This window comes from Heterocephalus glaber, unplaced genomic scaffold, assembly GCF_053883595.1.
Source record: "Heterocephalus glaber isolate CG9 unplaced genomic scaffold, H.glaber_assembly_v1.0 deba00000347, whole genome shotgun sequence".
Taxonomy (NCBI): domain Eukaryota; kingdom Metazoa; phylum Chordata; class Mammalia; order Rodentia; family Bathyergidae; genus Heterocephalus; species Heterocephalus glaber.
In genome coordinates, this window is record NW_028258143.1 from 53,996,260 (window position 1) to 54,012,496 (window position 16,237).

A 16,237-nucleotide genomic window follows, 5' to 3' on the forward strand; every position below is an offset into this window, starting at 1 on the left:
GGTTGTACACCCCATCAGCTTTCAAAAGGATTGTGGAGAGATCTGTTGGCGATAAGTATGGAGAGAAACTTGGCATTAAGTATGGAGAGGATAGGAACAAGATGGCCCGGGGATATGGGATTTCTGCTAATGATTTTCATTTATCCCCACTGCCAATCCTAAATAATTCAGCTGCCTTAAGTGAAAAAATTAGTTATCTCAGATGACTCTCCATATGTACAGGCTCCTCTAGTACCTTTACAAAGAGGTGTCCAAGAACTAGGGAGAATTTAATGGGAGAGTTATGATTGCATTAAGAAAGACCCATCAAAGGAAAAAGAAACGTTTGGACAAAGTTTAATTAAAAGAATCATCACCAGTGGAAGGAATTCATTTGCAAAGATGTAGGCAGCTATACAACTTTTTTCCTTCCTGAGTCAACTTCCAGTTTGATACTGGCAGGAGAGAAGAACCCTATACCTGCTTTGGTTGAGCCAAATTTGCTTTAACTAGTAAACCAAAGTTTAGGGAGAAACTACAGGAGGAAACAAAAGATACCAACAATCTCCCTCTCTTCCTCAATCTCCTAAAACCCAAGATATGTTCTTGAAAAAATGGTTAAGCCTTAAAACTCTACCACTTTAATCACAAGCTAATGAATGTGTCAAATATTTATTGAGCACCTGATATTCATCAGCCATTATTCTAGATCAATGATGATGAACCGTTTAGAGCTTTACACAGTACTACTGCAGCACCTGTGCCATAGGTTCACCACCACTGTTCTAGATCTTAGAGATAGAGACATTATAAAAATAAAAAAGATCCTGCTCTCCTGAAGTTTATATTCTTGGGAGGGGGGTGATAGTAAGACAGCCAATACATACTTTCAGATAGTTTTAGGTACTAAAAAAAAAGCTAAAGTAGGCTAATGAATCAGGAATGCTTGGAAAAGCCAGCACAGGTGGGATGGCTAAGACCGCTCTTCTGAGGTGACACTTCTACTAAGAGGTGACAAGAAGAGGCCAGCCATGGGACGATAAGGCAGAGAGGCACTTCAAGCAGACGGCCAGCAGGTGCAGAGGCCCTCTCTTGGGTATAAGCTTCAAGTTCATAAAAGCAGCTGTGTGCCCAGCACACAGTGGGCACAGGAACTCACAGGACTGGAAATGAACCTGGTAGCCAGCCTGCTAGGCCGGAAAGGGTTCCAATTTTATTCCAGACCCAATATGAAGCAGTTGGGCAAATTTATTCAGTGTAGTAACATGAACTCTAGAGAGAATTTTTTATTTAGACATTTAGGAGAAAAAGCTGTATCTTCCTTGGCTAGGTGCAATCCTACATCATCAGCTTGTGGCAAGCTGTATCTTCCAAGCTCAGATCAGCACTGAGCTACCACCCACCTAATGCAGGCAGAGGTCTTCTGCACAACAGCCTGTACCTACTTGGATTCCATCTTTATCTTACTATTTTACTTTCTATCTTTTACCATACCTTTTCACCTACTGCTAAAGTACTGAATGTATGCATTTGTCAGCTCCCTCAACCCCTTTTGGTGGGTTCTAAATAACTAAATTTAAATTTAGACACAAGTATGGCAAGATAGGCTCTCTCATGTCACTGGGCCTCCTTCTAGATTTTGACCATCCAGTGCTAAAATGAGTCAAGTAACCCTGAGGATTCAGTGGATTTATTTTCAGAGGAATGTGAGAATTTCACACTTTTCCAGAGGACATTTTTTAACAGATCACAGAAATTGGAATAAAATCCTTCTAACATGAGAAACATTACAAACCACCCCCTCAAACACACACAACGTTTCACAGTAAATTTGAGCTTGTAGTAGTCAAGAAAGAGCCCTGTGTACTCTGCAGGGTTTTTCATGTAGGCAATGACCAGGTTCACAGAAAATCCTACAGGACTCATTTACATGGCTCCTTGCAGAGAACACAGGTTGAAGATCCCTAAATCTGAAAATCTAAAAGGCTCCAAAATCTGAAGCTTTTGTGTGTATGTGGTACTAAGATTCAAACCAAGGGCCTTGTGCATGCTAGGCAAGCACACTGCTACTGAGCCACACCCCAGCCCTAGAATCTGAAACTTTTTGAGTGCTGACATGGTACCAACAGTGGAAAATTCCATAATTCCAAAATTCCATGAAATTTTGTTTTATGTGCAAAATTATTAAAGATATTGTATAAAATTAGCTTCAGGCATATGTATAAGGTCTATACAAAATATAATGAATTTTGTGTTTATAGTTGGGTTCTATTCCAAAGGTATCTCAATATGCATATGCAAACATTCCAAAATCTGGAATACAAAATGCTTCTGTTCTCAGCCTGGCTCTGAAATATCAAATGTCTGTCATACAAAATTCCTTTTCAGATTTCCTAGTGTGTTTGAAAAGTGGCTCACAAGAATTTTTGCTATGCTAGACAGCTGAGGCAGGCTACCTTGAAAAGAAAGATGCACTTGCTAGGCCAAGGGGCAGAGTTCGAGGGGTGCCAAGTTCCATGTGCTCCTTCCTTTTCTTCCCACTCTAGCTCACGCTTCAGAAAAGTACAGGAAAGGACAGGTTACCCCCAAGGATGTGGGCAAATATTTCACAGGATATTTCTATGGATGATCCTGAATGATGTGATTTGATTGAGGGAAGAAGGAAGGGAGGAAGGGAAGAAGAGAGGAAGAGCAAGCTAAGTAGCTTTTCTTATAAAACAGGGATAGCATCTTAACTAATGTAAAATGTTCTAAAGGGCACAGAGCCCTGGTCAATCAGCCAAGCCTAAAAACTCTGCCTCTTCCTCAGTTACTCAGAGAAGGAAACTTGTTACCATTCTCTCTACTGGCCGTGGATCTCAGCCTGGGCATTCCAGCCTGGAACAGTCCTCCCAAGCCGGGAGGTCCGCCGCCTCCAAAACTGCCACCACCGCCGCTGCTTCCTCCTCCACCGCTGCCCCCTCCTCCGCCAAACCCGCTGCTTCCACCAAAGCCTCCACCACCGCCAGCACCGGCTCCTTTGGGCTCTGCAAAAGGAAGAAAATACATCTATGAAAATGCCCACCTGAGTACTGCACCAGTCCTTGCCCAAGGAAACCCTAAAACAATGATAAGAGAGGGCGCAGGCTAAACAGCAGGGATTTCTCCCCTCAGCTGCAGGGTTTTAGGAATTTGTCTCACCCCTGGGCAGAACAGAGGGGTTTTCTTTCAGCTGCAGGTCGGGCCCAGCCTAGTAGTGGAAGAAACAGCAAGAGATGACGTTCTGTCCTCATACCAACTTGACTGGCTGTCCTATATGTTGATATCTATTTGTCCTCTAGCCTAAGATTTAGCAAATAAAAGGATCTACAAAGGGAGAGAGATGCAATAAAAGTGAGAAAAAAGCAAACAGTAAAAAGAATAAAGGGGAAATAGTAAAAAAGAAAAAAATATCTCATAGTTTACTCCTTGAAAGTATCCAGTATTGAAGTTATTTTTTCCTGTATTTTTCACTTTATGATTTTTCTTTTGATACCGGGGATCGAACTCAGGTCCTTCTGCCTTCGAGGCAGGCAGCGGAACCACTGAGCTAAATCCCTGGCCCTACTTTATGTTTTTTCTTAAAATTAAGAACAAATTCATCTGTGCTTGGTGGCACACACATGTAACCCCAGCACTCTGGAAGGCCGGAGCAGGGGGATAACAAGTTTGAGCAGAGTCTGGCCAACTTAGTGAGACTGTCTCAAAAAAAAAGTGTGATGGTACTGGGTTCAATGTCTAGTACAAAAAAAAGGAAAATAAAAGAATAAAAGAACAGAACATAAAAAAATCACTAACCTCTTTATTGTTAGCATTTCCCATGTCATTCTTTGAAGACATGAGATTAAAGGACATTATATTTTAAAACATTAATGTATTATAATTTAATTATCCACTCATATGATGGCCTTTTAGGTTGATTTTATTTTTACTTTTTAATATCATAAAACCCAATAGTAGGCTCTAACAATTTAAAAAGTTTTGGCAAATTAAGAAGGTGTAAGATTTTATTTTGCCTTTATTTGCAAAAAATTATGAAAGATTTTGAAATGGGAAAAAAAAGAGAAAAGATTACTGAATAACCTGTCTTGGCTTCTGAGTTATTCCCCATTATCTTTGTGCTATTTTGTTTTGCTTTGATTGAGGCAAGTTCACACTATGTAGTTCAGGCTGGCCTTGAACTTGAAGTGATTCTCCTGCCTCAGTCTCCCCAGTACTGAGGATTAAAGGCATGGCCACCACGCCCAACTTGTTTTTGTTTTTCTTTTTGCTTTTGAGACAGTGTCTTGCTATGTTACGCATGTGGGCCTTGAACTCACAATTCTCCTGTCTCAGCCCCCAAATGCTGGGATTACACGTGTGCCACCACACCCAGCTGAGCTATTTTATAACTCTGTAAATTGGAGAAAACTGCTAGTAATGCAAATTATATTTGTCTAAAGAAATGCAAATTATGTCGTTCAGTTCAATGGAATTGATTACTGACCTGCTTTCCACCTAATTATAAGTTTGTTTCAGTACTTACATGTGTGATACTTTGTACTGACTTTGTACTGTATTTTCCTTTGAACTAATAATATCATATTGGTTCCTTCATTAGTTAATGAGTTAAATAAAATGCTAACATGTTCATTTTCTATTTCTGTGAGAGCCATGATTATACCCTCTTTAAAAAATTAATCACTTAATTATTCATGTATGTATGTGTTATGGCTTTTATCTAGATGTCCTCCCAAAGCCTCATGCACTTGGGGAGGTGATTGGAACATGGGTGTGTGATACTGCATTAGTTCACTGATAGGTTTACAGATGGGTGTGATGCTGGGATGGTGGGAGGTGAAGCCTGGTGGGAAGAGGTGGGTGGTGGTGGGTGTGGCCTGGAAGGATATATATGAGATATCTATCTATCTATCTATCTATCTATCTATCTCCCACCTCTTACTTTGATGGCTCTCTGGTTCCTGCCTGATATGCCATGAGCTGTTTCTCTTCTGCAATGTCCCTCCTGCCTTGGAGCCAGCCAACTATGGACTGAAACCTCTACAGACTGTGAGCCAAAATAAACCTTTCCTCCTTTAACTTGTGGGTGTCAGGTATTTTGTCCCTGCAATGAGAAAGTGACTAAGACAGTATGTATGTTTGTATTTATGAGGTTAAATATTGCTTTAAAAAAGTATTGCTCTAAAACCAGATTGAGTCTGTGGTCAGTAAATGATATTTATAAATTAATCTCAGAGAACTGTATATTTACACTTCACATTTAGAAATGTGGCATATTGTCCTATTTATTCACATCATTTGGATTTCTGAAAAGTTTTTAAACTATGAATACATTTTTGTTAAAATTGTGAAAGAGGCATTTTCCTGTTATATTTTATAACTGGTTATTATTGGCATAGGAAATTTCACTTGATAACTAGTACGCCACCTTGCTGTATATTCTAAGTTAAAATTTACAAAAACTTTATGACCTTGCATTTTCTGGCACACAGATGGTCTGCAAATCGTAACACCTTTGAACCCCTCTTCTAAGAGGTGTATATCTTCTGTTTTACACAGATAATTACTTTGATGGATGGACTTCATAATAAAATGAATTATTAATGCTGCTAAAGGTAACTGTATTCTGATTTTAATGAGATTGCCTCCTGTAATATTAACTACTGGTATGAAATAGGCTTTTTAAAAATATTTACAGTCAGGAAGGATTCTATTTTAGATTTTTAAGACTTTCTTATAGCATGGAATTTTATCAAATGTTGATCTAGTGTCTACTAATTTGATTATATGTTTTTTTCTTATTTGATATGATGGATAAACAAGTTTTCAATCTAGTCTTAAAAATAGGATAAACCTTGGGCTTAGTGAATTATTTTTGTAACATTAGGTTTTTGGTTTTTTTTACCGTAGTATTCTCTCATCTTGATCATAAGTTATATGAGGTGGGTTTTCCTAATTTTGGAACTACTGTACTCTCATTTAGTTTTGGATAATTCCCTGTTGTTGGTAGCTATCCTGCTCTTTATAGGTTTACTAAGGTTTACTGCATCTCTGTCTTCTGCCCACTAGGTGTCCCCTACCCCTACCAAAGTTGTAAGAACTGCAAATGTCTTCAGGACTAGGGATGCAGCTCAAGGGTAGAGCCCTTGCCTAGTGTACATGAAGCCTTGGGTTTGATCCCCAGCACCGCAAACAAACAAAACACATACACTAAAACATGGAAAAATGTCTTCAGACATTGCCACGTCTCCTGGGGGGCAAAAATCACCATAAAAAAACACTTATGAACAACTTTCTCTTTTGTGTGTGCTGTCTTCGCCAAATTTTGATATTAGGAGTATGACAGTTTCTTATACCTAACAGTTTTCCATCTCTTCCTGTTTGGGAATAATTTATACAACATTTGAATTAGTTGGTATTTTGTTATAGTAACAGAAAATAGAATAATACAAAAAGCTGAAATTAAGAATAGCTAACTGGCTACAGATAATTTTGTATAAACTATAGGACTGCAGGACAGGGCTGAATTCAAGAGCTATCATGCATAATCATGGGCAACATTTTAATACAGAGCCCACAAGAGTTCACATGCAGTCAAATACAATACCATGGACAAACTTTGCCACCTGCAAAGAGCTTGTGAGAGCAGTAAAGCTGCCCAGTGAAGTGCACGGGCCACAAGGACACACACTGGGTTCATTTTCTACATCCTGCTTCCATTGAGTGAAGCTTTTTTTTTTTTTTTCTTTTTTTGAGACAGGGTATTGCTAAGTTGCACAGGCTGGGCCTGAACTTAATAATTCTCTTGTCTCAGCCTCCCAAGTAGCAGGGATTACAGGCATCTAGGGGACAAGGACTAATACCATTTCCTTATAATGGGACAAGTGGAACTTCAAGAATTCAGTGAGTTCCACTGGACTGAGGAATAGGCTCAGAATGTCCCATTTCCTTCAACATTGATAGGGAATTTACCCTGCCTGTCCAGGGCAGTGGGCTCTTTTCATAGTGGAGAGAGCTGCTGGCTTCTTATCCCCACGCCAGGGGTTATGACTCAGATGGCTGTTGGACCACAGCTTGCCAGATATAACTGACTGTGCTGGGTCCATCCCAGGGAAAATCCTGTGACACTGATGGGTGTTTTGACCCAGAGGTCACACTGTTTCAAATCAAGAGTCAAAAACCCCACAGTTCCCTTTTTTGAGGAATGGTATGCTCTCATTTGCACCACCTTGCCCGGTAGCAGAGCCGGTGTTCAAAGACATTATCTTAATCTTCCTCTTTTTCATTTCCTTCCCACACCCATGTTCCCCTCTAACTCTGATCCTTCTTCTTCTTTCTCTACCCATAGACATTTTTCCCTGTGACCGCCCCCAAGCACTACTAATCTACTCTGCTAAAGTCCTGCATCTTTATTCACTCATCTACAAAACTCCACGTGGTGATTTGTGGAAGGTCAGTGGATTTCCTCTGCATCCAAGCACAGTCTAGGATGAGTCTTGGTAATATCTGGTGGGCAATGGGAAGGTCTGTGAATGTGAAAGGCCAGTCTCAAGGCCTGATTATTAATGATCAGTGGATTCCAGTCATGGATAATTCTTTATTCTGTTGAAAATGCTAATAAGTAGTCTTGTGTTATGGGTACTTGTTTGTTATACACACAACAAAGTTATCTCACGCTCAGATGGGTAGATAAGTGATCTCATTTCCACTCTCTCCAAGTTCCTGCTAATCACATCTTACACCTGAATTACACTGTCAGACATCAAAACACTTTTACAAGCTCATTTGAATCTCACAACAAACTTACAATGTCAGCAGAACAGGTATCCATCTCCGCTTCACAAATGAAGACAAGGGGACTCGGAGATGGCACACAATGGATGTGCCCACATCCTTTGACCCCACAGCTAGGGGACTTTCCATATTTCATGCCCACCTCCTAATCTGTGGTCCCAGAAGCAATGGGTTAAACTACAGAAAAGTGTTGTGAATAATTCAGAGAATTGCTTCTGTGTATGTTTCGGACAAAGAATTATTATACTGGCTTCCTGCTGCATTAGAGGGGAACCCAAGCCAAAGCTGTAGCCTACAATGAGTGGTACAATCCCTTATTTTGTTAGCTTTGCAGCTGTTGTGAAACAAAAAAACAAATTTTTTTTTGGAGGAGGTGTAGAGTTGATTGTTAGGCCAAAACCATTTATCTCCATGGAAAATAGCTTTTTCACTTACTGTCCAATATTGGTGCACTTCTGTCGTTGGTGATTGTCTTCTTTAGTTTCTTCCCTTTGCTGATATCAGACAGAAGAGCATTTCTCCCAGCCTGCTCTGACTTATTCAAGGTAGGCTTCTCTGTATTGGCCTGAAAGGAAACCACACAAACTTGTTTGCAGCTCCTGGATTAAAATTATGCACTACACTACTTAGCTGTACAGGCAAGATACTGGAAGCTTGCTATTAAGGTTCTCAGCGATAGGCTATAAATCCTCCCACAAGTTTTGGACTCCATGTTATGCTTTTTATGACCTGGACATTTGAGAGCAGATGCAGCAATAAATTGCATTCATTTTCAAGGCAGGAAGTCAGCTTCTGCTAAGTCTCCGAAAATTCAGATCACCATCTGCCTGTAACTAGCAGAGCCAGGTGAGGGTTGATGGCTACACATAACAAGGGAACCTGCAGTTTCAGGGTTCTGCAGGACAGTTTAGCCTTCATTCTTCTCTGAAGGATTGGATCCCTTTTCCAACTTGTAGAACTAACCCGGTGCAAGGTAAAAATGGTCTCTAATAAATAACAGTGGGTTTAATAACACCGAAATTTCAGAAAACAACTTTCTCTCAGTACCTTGACAAAGATGCTTAATATTTAAATGAGATTTATTGAGGTATAATTTACATATGGTGAAATAATCTTTTTAGTTTACAGTTTTGTGAGTTTTGACAAACATGTACAGTGGTGTAACCACACCACAATCAAAATACAGAACATTTTCATTATTCTCAAAGTCCCCTGGCATTCCTTTGGCCTACTTGTTTCTGATGTTTAATCCATTTGAAAATGTAGCTCAGAGAACCTGCAGAGTGGACAAAAGTACTGCTTTAAAATGTTTGGGTATGTTCCTGTATTCCTAGAGTTCCTGGAAATCAATCTTGTTTCTTCAGGGTCATTTAGGAGCAGAGACAGTAAGAGCCCAGCATGTGGACTTGGAAGTAGGCATTGCCTGTGTCCTTCATACTTGGAAACTGGCTTGGGCTCGTCTGGTCCTGGAGGTCCTTCCAGAGACCTGAAAGTCCTCCTAAGCTGCCCTAGCCCTCCTGGATGGAATGTGCTTTCAGATGCACCAGCAAGGGCCATGACAGGGAAAGCTGCAGGAGGGTGTGACTTGCCGTCTCACACACCCTCCTGATATTAGAGCCCAGAAAAACCCTGAAGTAGGCTACATGGAATCACTGTATGTTAAGTTGGAAGTGTCTTGAAATAATTAAATTGTAAAAGATTACTTGCTCATGATAATGATAATAAGATAGCTTTTATGCTGAGCCAGGCACTGTTTTCAGCACCTTATATATTTATTTCATTTAGTCCTCATCAACTGTGAGTTGTTTTCATTTCACAGACAAGGAAACTGAGGCATAGGAAGATTATATCATTTCCTCCATTGCCAGATAGTAAAAGGAGGAGCTAGGATTCAAACCCTGACAGTCTGACTCCAAGGCCTTACCTATAAGGGGACAAAGTGGGCTGGAAAATGCCTATTCTCCGTCAGCTCTCAGCGAGCCCAGAAGAGGCCTGCTTAGAGCTTCTCAGTTGGCCTTCCAGAAGCGCCCTGCATATACAGCTTGCATTTGCTAGTGGGTTATCCTCTATTGCTCTGAAACTTGTTTTTTCTGATTAACAGCATACCTTGGACATCCAGGAAAGAGCTTTAAAAATTAACCTCTGTCTTCATTTTAAGAATGAAAATGAACTAAGACCTATGGAGGTTAACTGAAATGCCACGTTGGATCTCTAACAATTTGAGGTCAACAACCTTCAGTGGCTTCCTGTTCGGCTTCAGAATTTATTTCTACACCTGACCTCCTTGGTGTTAGCCTCTCTCATGTGGCAGATCAGAGCCCTTAACAATGTCCCATGATGGCCACCAACCCTCCTCTCCTTTTCCTCCTCTCTGTATCCTATTTCTATAGGATCTTGCTTTGAGTTAGAAATTACTTGATAGGATAAACAAGGGTTCCTCAAACTTTAACCATTCTCGTGCAATCTTCTTATGCCAACTGTGCTAGTATTTAATATTTTAACCACACTAACTCAATGTATTACTTATTATACTATTTTTTCAATGAACATATTAAATTAATTCACTGTTAAACCCTAAATTTGATGTGCTAATCATAATTTTAGAACACATATTAAAATAAATACATAAGCATTATAATTCAAAAACTTAATCCATTACTATCCAGCAGTGGTATACAACTCACATTTTGGGAGAAACAGAAACCAATCTTGCTATGTCAGCCAGATCAGAACTCCTCAAACTTATCCATGCAAAAGGCCAGTTTTTAAAAACTTTTTTCAATCCATAATAGACTTTGTAAAATAACAATGAAATTTTGTACAATAAAAAGGGCTGGGGATGTAGCTCAGAGGTAAAGCATTTGCCCTACATGTGTGAGGCCCTGATGCAATGCCTAGTATGGAAAAATAAATGAATAAAAATGACTCTGTCCCCACAAGCCTCAGTTTCCCTATATGAAAATGAGGGGAGCACCAGTATGAGGCTCCTCAGTAGTGCAGATGAACAAGGGGAGGCCCTGATAAGGGAGGGTGTCTTAGGGTCATTTCATACCACCATGTGGCTCCCCGGAACAGGCTGTACTAATCTTCCCACAGGCCTCTAGAGGACCAGGGTGATTGCACCTGAAGAAATTCCCTTGGGAAGTAAACATTTAAATGCAAGGACAGGCTAAAAGGGGGATGTGAGTGTAGGTGGAAAGGTGGTGGTGGGGTGATAGGTCAAAAACAGTGGAAAGAAAAGGGAGAACACAGAGAAACAGAAAGAAGAATGGATGACACATACTGGATGCATTGCACACAGTGACCTGGGTTTCCGGTCTACCCAGTAGTGAAAGGCTGGATGCTGAGTGGACACAGTACATGCTGTCCTTAGAACGGCTTCTGCAAACCCTGTCCCGGGCCACCAAGTTTCCCTGAATGGGCACGTCAAAGGAAACCTAAGGATCCCCATTCCATGCTCACACCATGCATGGCAGCAGACATTAACTAAACAAACCCATCATGGTATGTTGATTCTTGAGGTCTCAGGTTGGGTTATGCTGAGCCCTCGCATAGCCTGCTATATCACACCTGTGCCAGAATGCAGACTCACTAAAACTGCACACCTGTGTGCCAAATTTTGACTTCTTTTGGCTTGCATTAGGGATAGAAAGCAAATGGAGAGGAGACACTCACCAGCGCCAGTGTGGGTGGCGGTGGGGGTGCCGGTGGGGGAGGGACGGGCATCTCGGATGGTTATACTTTCAACAGTCTTGACAATAAATCTGTAAAGACAAAAAGACCATCTCAGTCACTATCTCATTGCTGAGATTCAATACCCAACACCAACAAATTAAAAGAGGAGAGGTTTATTCTGGCTCATTTGTTTTAGAAGTTTCAGTCCATAGTTGGCTGGCTCCAGGGCAGAAGCAGAATGGGGAAGGACCTGCTGTGGAGGAAAGTTGCTCACCTCCTTGCAGCTGGGAAGGGAGATATATTCTTCCAGGCTATGCCCCAGTGACCTGCCTCTTCTGAACAGAACCCCTCTTCTTTTTCTTTTCAGAACCCCTCTTCTAACAGCAAGTTGACTTTAGCACCCCTATAATCCAGGCTTCTTCTAAAAGCCCCATGTATGAACACATGAAGCTGTTGTGCAGGGGCATCTAGATTTAAACCATAACACTCTGTCCAAGACTCACGGACATCTCTTTATGCAAACTGCATTTAACTGGTGCCAAAGTCTTAACAGTTCCAGCACTGCTGGAAAGTCCAAGACCAAAGTTTCCTTGAGACTTAACCCAAACTCTTAGCTGTGAGCCCCTGTAAAAATCAAAAAGAAGTTAAACACTGCTGACATACAATGGCACAGGGTAAAGAATCCCATTCCAAAAAGGAGGAACCGGGGGATAGGAAGGAATGAGACCAAAGCAAAACTGAAACCCAGCAGGGCAAACATAAAATCCTACAAGTCCGTGTCCAGCACCGGGGGGGGGGGGAAGTTATGGTGAGATGAGAACTCCAAAGGACTTGGGCGGCCCTGCTGTAGCATGGCTGGTTCGGCTACCATGGGCTCCCTCTGGCTCACAGCCTGCTGCTTTCCTCAGCTGACGTTCCACATGCCTGGCTCCTTCAACTTTTTAAAGGGATGGAATTGCTTTTCTCTTCCTTGCTTAGACGAAATTGTTGTGTCTGGAAGGTCCCTCGAAGGGGAGCTTCTGAGCTGAGTAGTTGAAGAGACTGAGCTAAGCCCAGTGCTGTGTTGCGCAGTTCTGCCCCCACCACAGCAGGCCACAGCAGAGTGAGATGGCCCTGGGTCTGTGGCCTGGTAAGTAGAGGGTTTTCATGAAACTACGAGAAGTGAATCCTAGCCGAATCTGATGGAGAACAAATGCTCTTCAAATGGTTCCTCCTTTTCACTCATCCCCAAGACAAAATCCTTTCTTCCTCTCCCACCTCTCAGCAGTCCCTGAGCTGGTTTCACTAAAATCTGAGACTCCCTGTTGTAGAGTTTGAGCCTTGAACCACAGGGCAGCCTGAGACCACTGAGTGACATAATCTCTATGCAACACGTGTCCCAAAGCTCAAACAGCAGAATTCTTTTTCTTTTTTTTTGTTGTTTTTTTTTTGTTTTTTTTTCTTTTATTCTTAATAGTCTCCTAATTGCAGAAAACAACTTCTTATAACTTAAAATAGTGAGCTCAACCACCAAAAGTTAAGGTGGAAAATGTACGCCTTGAAATAAATACTTTCTATTAAAATAATGCTGGATAGCTTGCTTTCTGTGCGCAGAAATGGAAGGGAAAAGCTAAAAGGATAGTGCTGAACTTGTCACAGCTGTTGGAAAACAAGAATTAAGACAGCTGGAAGCAGTTCCGTTCCAAAGTGGGCTGTCTGAAAAAAAAAATTTTTTTAAACATTCCACCACTGCAACAGTAGCTATTCAGAGAATCAAGGGGATCCAGGTTTGTTACTTGGTTGTCACTGATGCCTGCAGCACTCAGGCTAGCACAACTATACTGAGGACGGTGAGCCCTGGAGAAAGTGAGGCACTCACCAACAGGCCCATGGCAATTGCCTTGAATCATGTCCTCTTGGTCTCTGCTCTTCCACTGGACTACACTGCCTTACGCCCTGCTCTTTTAAGCATTGTCAGGGAGGCTAACTAGTGTTGCTAACTAGGCTGAACTCTTTACGTAAAAGACTGTTTTAGACAAAGATTCACTTCAAATGTGTCCTTTAAATGGTCTTTCCTGCATGTCACCAGTCCTTCCCCCATGGGGCCAACTGGACACTGTGAGGGGGCTTGGGTGCCCCCTGTGAAGAGGACTCATCAGCTGCAGAAGGACCTTCAGAGGCCTTGGAGCTGGACATCTCCCAGGACCAGAAGGAGGGGAAAGCTCCGAAGCTGAATGCAGGTCCAACTGTGAGACAGGCTGGAGCCAAGTCAATGGTATTAATTGAACTGGAGAAGGTGGCTTGTCGAGGCAGGGATAGCCTGGTCTGCCCGGCAGGCCCGAGAGGTGGGCTCCATGGCACAGTTCCTCCATGTGTTCAGTGGATGCAATGTCCCTCAAGACTCTAATCTATCCTGTTTGCTTCCACATTCACCAACCAACCTTCTCTCATCCTGCTATCTCTGTATCTAGGAAGGAGTGGATTCTGGTCAACTAACAAGAATCCCCTGTGGGCTTGGTTCTCATGAGTTCTCAAAGATAAAACTGAACTTCTTTTGCCCTGCACGTCTCAGGGGCCACACAGGAATGGGAACCCTTTCAGGGGACTGTGCCCTGCAAGGCCTTAATTATTCTACAGTTCTCTGCTGTTGATGTTTTAGTGCTGTCTGTGCCTTACCTGGCTTACAAATAAACTTCTGGACCACAACTCAAGGGGGACTGTGCTGACTGTGGGATCCAGACGGCTAGTGGGGGAGAAACAGTAATGGTCTTGGCTGGGGCCAGAGCCAATCCTAAGGTCATGGCCAGCACAGAAACAAGCAAGCAAAACCAAGTCCAGGAACAAGAAGCTATCAAAGGCTTCGGGGTCTTGAGAGAAGCAGGGATTTCCTCTCTGGGCCAAATTAGATAAACAGGGAGAGGATCTTCGGGTGAGCGCTCTCACTTTCTGAGTGCCACGCAGCAGTAAGCTTTCTTCTTTTCTCTCCACTTCTGAGGATGAATGTTGTAACCCTCCCTGCTGCAATCTTCCACTGCCTTACAGATAAATGATTTCTATGCCCACCTCCATGCTACAAGGCTGCCTTGTACCCCTTGCTCCTTCCTAGCTGAACTGGTGGGCATGGCCTGGACTTCTCCAGGCTGGCCCTGGAAGGAAGTGTGTGAGCAACCCCAGACTACCATCTTGCTCCCCCACACACAGATGAAAGGAGATCTGCCACCAGTCCCACTTCTTGGCTGCCTTTCTACTAGACCGTGGACCCTACCAAGTCTCCCCAATACCTGGCAAAAAGCAAGGTTCTCACCAAATATGTGTGGAGTGAGAACCAGTGACCACATCAACAGGCATGGTGTCTGTCATTGGAATGGCTCTTAGCATCCCTCCTTGTGCACTGTGAGGTTTAGGCAAAGAATCATCCACACCCCAGTGTTAAGTACTGGGACTTGTTTTTCTAGTAGCCCCAGATTTCCCCAAAGAAGCAAAACCCCACGGCCTGGGGAGAGTAGCGATTTCTCTTCTCCCAGAGTTAACAGCCCCACTCAGAGCCAGAGGGGGACCTCTTGGCAGAGGCCAGACCACAGACCCAACAGACCAGGAATTCTTGCCTGGATCCTTATGCCCACAGTGTCTATGGATAGAATCAGGGTCTTATGAACTTGGATGAAGAAAGTACTTATTATTTAGCGTTTCCTTTTGATTTCAAATGCAGACCACCAATCAGTTCCCAAGCCGCCTTTACCAATAGTTTTTCAGAAGAGACTTTCCCATCATCTTACAATTGCTGCAGCTCTCCTTTGAAATTCGGACAACATTGAGATCTGCTACTAGATCCTGTCGCTTAAACTATTAACCAAGTATATATTTCAAAGTAATTAGTTTCCTTGGAATTCCTCTGTATTGTATTTTATACACTTAAAAACAATCACAGAAGGAGTCCTTTGGATTTCCCCAGACACCAGGGTGGGTTTGGGAATGAAAAAGTGAACACGAGATCTGGGTCAGGAGAATTTGGTTCTGAATCCTTGCTCTGCCCCTCATGGCCTGAGACGAGAATTTAACCTCTTGGAGCTTCCCCTTCCCATCTGTTACAAGGCCTTCCTGGATGGGCTCGGATCTGACCTCGTGGGTGAGGACCGGCCCTGCTGGCGCTCATGCTGCTGAGCAACTGGCAGACCAGGGGTGGACCTGGGGCTGAGCAGAGGGGCCGGCTTTGCCTGTGTGGCTCGGGGTAGAGCCGTGTGGGGTGGGAGTGAGGTGGTCTGGCCACTGGGCCCTGAGAGAGAGATGCATTTGAAAGTGCCTCTGTCCTGGGGCAGCAGGGCCCTGGAGCAAGGGAAGGCCCAGGGTGGCAGGTCGCAAAGTGCACTCTATCATTTCCTGCCTCAGAATCCACTCTGCTGTCTGCTCTCACTCCTTCAGGCTCCTTACAACTGGCAGATCACAGACCTACATATTTGCAGAGCCCTGCCCTCCTGCCCAGCCCAGCCCAGCCCAGCACTGAACTTTTAGGAATACATACTTTGAAGATTAACTTCTTTGCATGAATTAGTTCAGGGTTTAAATAATTTTCATCAGGGCCAGGGATTTAGCTCAATAGTTCCAGCCTGGCTTGCAAGTGGAAGGTCCCTAGTTCGATCCCTGGGACTGAAAAATCCTTTCATCATGGAGGGGTGTAGTTTTTCAAACTTTCACCTGGTATGCAGAGAAAACCCTAGGGGTGGAAAAGGCTCTTGTTTTCAGACAGTGTTAGGGGACTGAATTGTGACTGCAGATTCCCATTTGCTGAAGCCCC

At 42.8% G+C, this 16,237-nt stretch overlaps 1 protein-coding gene and 1 long non-coding RNA gene across 9 annotated transcripts in view; one reads left to right on the forward strand and one right to left on the reverse strand.

Annotated features, from left to right (window-relative positions):
• Window positions 1–16,237, forward strand: part of LOC101715499 (uncharacterized) — a 139,045-nt gene that overhangs the window by 72,658 nt on the left and 50,150 nt on the right. Inside the window, exons 4-6 of one of the 3 annotated variants that reach the window (XR_015447140.1) lie at window positions 2,789–5,046; window positions 5,557–5,612; window positions 7,346–8,233. This is a non-coding gene — a long non-coding RNA (uncharacterized LOC101715499). Of the gene's footprint in view, window positions 1–2,788; window positions 5,613–7,345; window positions 8,234–16,237 lie in introns of those variants that run through there. The other 2 variants (XR_015447139.1, XR_205766.4) reach the window with 2 other exon arrangements.
• Wipf1 (WAS/WASL interacting protein family member 1) overlaps window positions 1–16,237 on the reverse strand; it is a 118,728-nt gene that overhangs the window by 12,770 nt on the left and 89,721 nt on the right. For all 6 annotated transcript variants that reach the window (XM_021238541.2, XM_087200578.1, XM_004857701.4 and 3 more), the window contains 3 exons: window positions 11,467–11,555; window positions 8,227–8,356; window positions 2,814–3,005 (listed from right to left, as the gene is read on the reverse strand). In XM_021238541.2, coding sequence (XP_021094200.2) covers window positions 2,814–3,005; window positions 8,227–8,356; window positions 11,467–11,517 — 373 coding nt within the window. In that variant the 5' untranslated portion in view covers window positions 11,518–11,555. The remainder of the gene's footprint in view (window positions 1–2,813; window positions 3,006–8,226; window positions 8,357–11,466; window positions 11,556–16,237) is intronic.